Source organism: Chiloscyllium plagiosum, chromosome 12, assembly GCF_004010195.1.
Source record: "Chiloscyllium plagiosum isolate BGI_BamShark_2017 chromosome 12, ASM401019v2, whole genome shotgun sequence".
NCBI lineage: Eukaryota > Metazoa > Chordata > Chondrichthyes > Orectolobiformes > Hemiscylliidae > Chiloscyllium > Chiloscyllium plagiosum.
In genome coordinates, this window is record NC_057721.1 from 86224547 (window position 1) to 86228535 (window position 3989).

General features: G+C 44.7%; 1 protein-coding gene across 1 annotated transcript in view; it reads left to right on the forward strand.

The window, feature by feature from the left end:
- Nucleotides 1–5: 5 nt before the first annotated feature.
- LOC122554866 (nesprin-3-like) overlaps nt 6–3989 on the forward strand; it is an 84935-nt gene continuing 80951 nt past the window's right edge. Inside the window, exon 1 of the mRNA XM_043700214.1 lies at nt 6–86. Within this exon, the coding sequence (XP_043556149.1) occupies nt 6–86 (81 nt within the window). The remainder of the gene's footprint in view (nt 87–3989) is intronic.

Sequence of the window (3989 nt, forward strand, 5' to 3'; positions counted from 1 at the left end):
TGCGAATGATCCAGGAGCGCTTAGAGGCCACTGACAATGTCCAAGGACCAAAAGCTGCTTTAGAAAACAGACTGAGAGAGACAGAGGTGAGGAAGGCGCTGGAGAAAAAGGACTGTGTTTATGTATGCACTACCCTGCCCCATCCGTCATTGTATAATAATATCGTATTTTGAGAATTGATGGCTGAAGTACAATGTTATTTTGTAATGCCATCACACTCTAAGCAAGTGCAGACTCAGGATCAGTATTCTTGTGTGGTTTGTGTCCCAGACTGTACCCAGTGTACTACCTCCACCACCAGATGTATCATGTACAAGCTGCAGTGCAGAAATTCATCAAAGATCCTTAAACAGCACCTTCCAGACCCATAATCGTTCCCATCGAGATCAATAAGGGCAGCAGTTACATGGGAACACCATCCCTGCATTTTCTCTCCAAGCCACTCACCATCCAGGCTTCAGTGTCACTGGGTCAAAATCCTGGAATTTTCTCCCTAAAGGCATTGTGAGTCTACCTACAGCACATGGGCTGCAGTAGTTCAAGAAGGCAACTCGTCTCTACTTGCTCAAGGGCAACGAGGGATAGGCAATAAACACTGAACAGCCAGTTCGGCCCAATGTCCCATGAATGATTTTTTTTTTGAAAAATGGAAAAATAAATGACAGTCAGAAACATTGGACAGGTATTTTTTGTCTCTCTTTGTAAAAGCAGGGTGAAGGTGAAGAGAGGGAAGTCAGTAAAGATGAATTCAGGCCCCGTAGAGACGGAGGCAAGGAATTTATCATGGGGACATTGATAAATGGTAGATTAGTTAAATACATGTTTTAGCCTGACTTCACAAAGGAAGACATAAATAACATCCTAAAAATATGGGTGAACAGAGGACCTAATGGAAAGAAGGAATTGAAAGACATTAATAGAAGTAGGGAACTGTTTGATTCTCTTCACAGATGCTTTACCTGCTTTACTCAGAGTAGTAAGGGTCAGGAATGCTTTGCCTACATCGGTAGTAGATTCGCCAACTTTAAGTGCATTTAAGTCGTCATTGGACAGGCATATGGACGTACATGGAATAGTGTAGGTGGGATGGACTTCAGATTAGTAGGACAGGGTGGCGCAACATCAAGGGCTGAAGAGCCTGTACTGCGCTGTAATGTTCTATGTTCTGTGCTCCAGACTGCTGAGCTTTTCCAGCACATTGTTTAGTTTCTGATTTCCAGCATCTGCAGTTCTTTTGGCTTTATAAGGTATAAAGGGATTTCGGCCAAAGGCTGGTGTATGGAGTTAGACAACAGGTCAGCTATGATTTCATTGAAAGATGGAACAGGCTCAAGAGGCTGAATGGCTCACCTAATTCTTACGTTCCTATGCATGGGATTGGAGGCAGTGAATTTAGAGTATTACAACACAGGGTTTACTGTTCTGCTAATTTGAACCAGACCCACAGAAAAGCTCACCTCAACTTATAGTCTGTTAGAGTATGAGTGACAAATAACTATAAAAATCCCTCTATATAAGAAGAAAATTTAACAATTTATTCTTTCACTCTAAGAAACACAAGAGTATTAAACACCAATTGTCTACACTGTAATCCTCCTTTGTCTGATCAATTTATCTACCTCCCACTCTACAACACTACTGATCCAATAAAATCCCCAGTTAAGTTTAACAAAAAATTCAGATTTCAAAACCAGTCAGTTGTCGCTTTTACCTTGGTATCCTTGTCTGTACTTTCTTGTGTCTTTTCTTCAGTCTTCTGCTTCACAAACTTTGAGAAGGTACCTTTCACAGAGCAATTTTGCAGGCTGACTGTGTTTGTTGGTGCTCTTTGTTGCTCTGGTTAACTGTTCAAAATGCTCAATTTTACATACCCCAAAACATCGGACTGTCTTATTGGTTTGATGTCGTCCAAAATAGTAAAATTCAAATTCAGTTGCCTTTTGGTAATTTGGGCATAATTTAAACTGATTGGCTGAATTCAAAATTGTTGTGTACCATGGCAGTGCAGCTCCGGCTATTGTTTCACAGCCAAATGTTAGCACATTCTGTGCTTTCAGTCAGTCCTTGCCAGCTTCCTCCCCCTCTCAAAGATACAGTACACACCTACACCTTCATAACAAGAGAGATATAAAACTGGTTGGAAGGCAGGAAGTGAGGAGTAGGAATAAACAGATAATTTCCCATGTGCAAGCAGTGATTATTGGGGTTCCGCTGCAACCAGTGATAGGACTCCAGCTCTACACAATCTACGTTAATGATTTAGATGAGAGAACTACTTGTCATATCACATGTTTGCAGATGATGAAAAAGTTGGGTGGCAGGATAAACTGTGAATAAGGTGCAGAGAAGTTTTGTGATATGGTCAGGTTAAGTAAGCAAGCAAATGCAATTTAATGTGGATAAATGTGAGGTTATTGACTTTCGTAGCAAACATGGCAGGTGATTTATTGTCTGAATGGTGATAGATTGGGAAAAGGGGAGGTGCAATGAGATCTGGGTGTCCTTGGACACCAGTCCTTGAGAGTAAGCATGAAGGTGCAGCAGAAGATGAAAAAGGGAAATGTTTTGTTGGTCATCAGAGCAAGAGGATTTGAATACAGGAGCAGGAATGTCTTGCTGCAAATATACTTTGCTTTCCCAAAATGCAGCACCTCACATTTATCTAAATTAAACTCCATCTGCCACTTCTCAGCCCATTGGCCCATCTGGTCAAGATCCTGTTGTAATCTGAGGTAACCCTCTTCGCTGTCCACTACACCTCCAATTTTGGTGTAATCGACAAACTTACTAACTGTACCTCTTATGCTCGCACCCAAATCATTTATATAAATGACAAAAAGTAGAGGACCCAGCCCCGATCCTCGTGGCACTCCACTGGTCACAGGCCTCCAGTCTGAAAAACAACCCTCCACCACCACCCTCTGTCTACTACCTTTGAGCCAGTTCTGTATCCAAATGGCTAGTTCTCCCTGTATTCCGTGAGATCTAATCTTGCTAATCAGTCTCCCATGGGGAACCTTGTCGAATGCCTTACTGAAGTCCACATAGATCACATCTACTGCTCTGCCCTCATCAATCCTCTTTGCTTCTTCAAAAAACTCTATCAAGTTTGTTAAATATGATTTCCCACGCACAAAGCCATGTTGACTATCCCAAATCAGTCCTGGCCTTTCCAAATACATGTACATCCTTCCCTCAGGATTCCCTCCAACAACTGGCCCACCACTGAGGTCAGGCTCACTGTCTATATGCAAAAGTGAGGACTGCAGATGCTGGAAACCAGAGTTTAGATCAGAGTGGTGCTGGAAAAGCACAGCAGGTCAGGCAGCACCTGAGGAGCAGGAAAATCGACGTTTCGGGCAAAAGCCCTTCATCAGGAATGGAGGCAAGAAGCCTCTCGGGTAGAGAGATAAATGGGGGGGGGGGGGTAGAGGTGATTGGTCAGAGGGGAAGGTGCAGCGGATAGGTGGGAAGGGAGATTGGCACGTAGGACAGGCCATGGGGACAGTGCTGAGCTGAAAGGTTGGAGATGCCCTCCAACGCATCTCATCCACGTACCGTACCTCCGCCCTCAAACCCCACCCCTCCAACCGTTACAAGGACAGAGCTCCTCTGGTCCTCACTTTCCACCCTACCAACCTTCGCAATAACCATACCATCCGCCAACATTTCCGCCACAGCCAAACAGACCCCACCACCAGGGATATATTTCCCTCCCCACCCCTTACCACCTTCTGCAAAGACCGTTCCCTCTGTGACTACCTGGTCAGGTCCACGCCCCCCTACAACCCACCCTCCCATCCTGGCACCCTCCCCTGCCACCACAGAAATTGCAAAACCTGCGCCCACACCTCCTCCCTCACCTCCATCCAAGGCCCCAAAGGAGCTTTCCACATCCATCAAAGTTTTACCTGCACGTCCACCAATGTCATTTATTGTATCCGTTGCTCCCGATGCGGTCTCCTCTACATTGGGGAGACTGGGCGCCT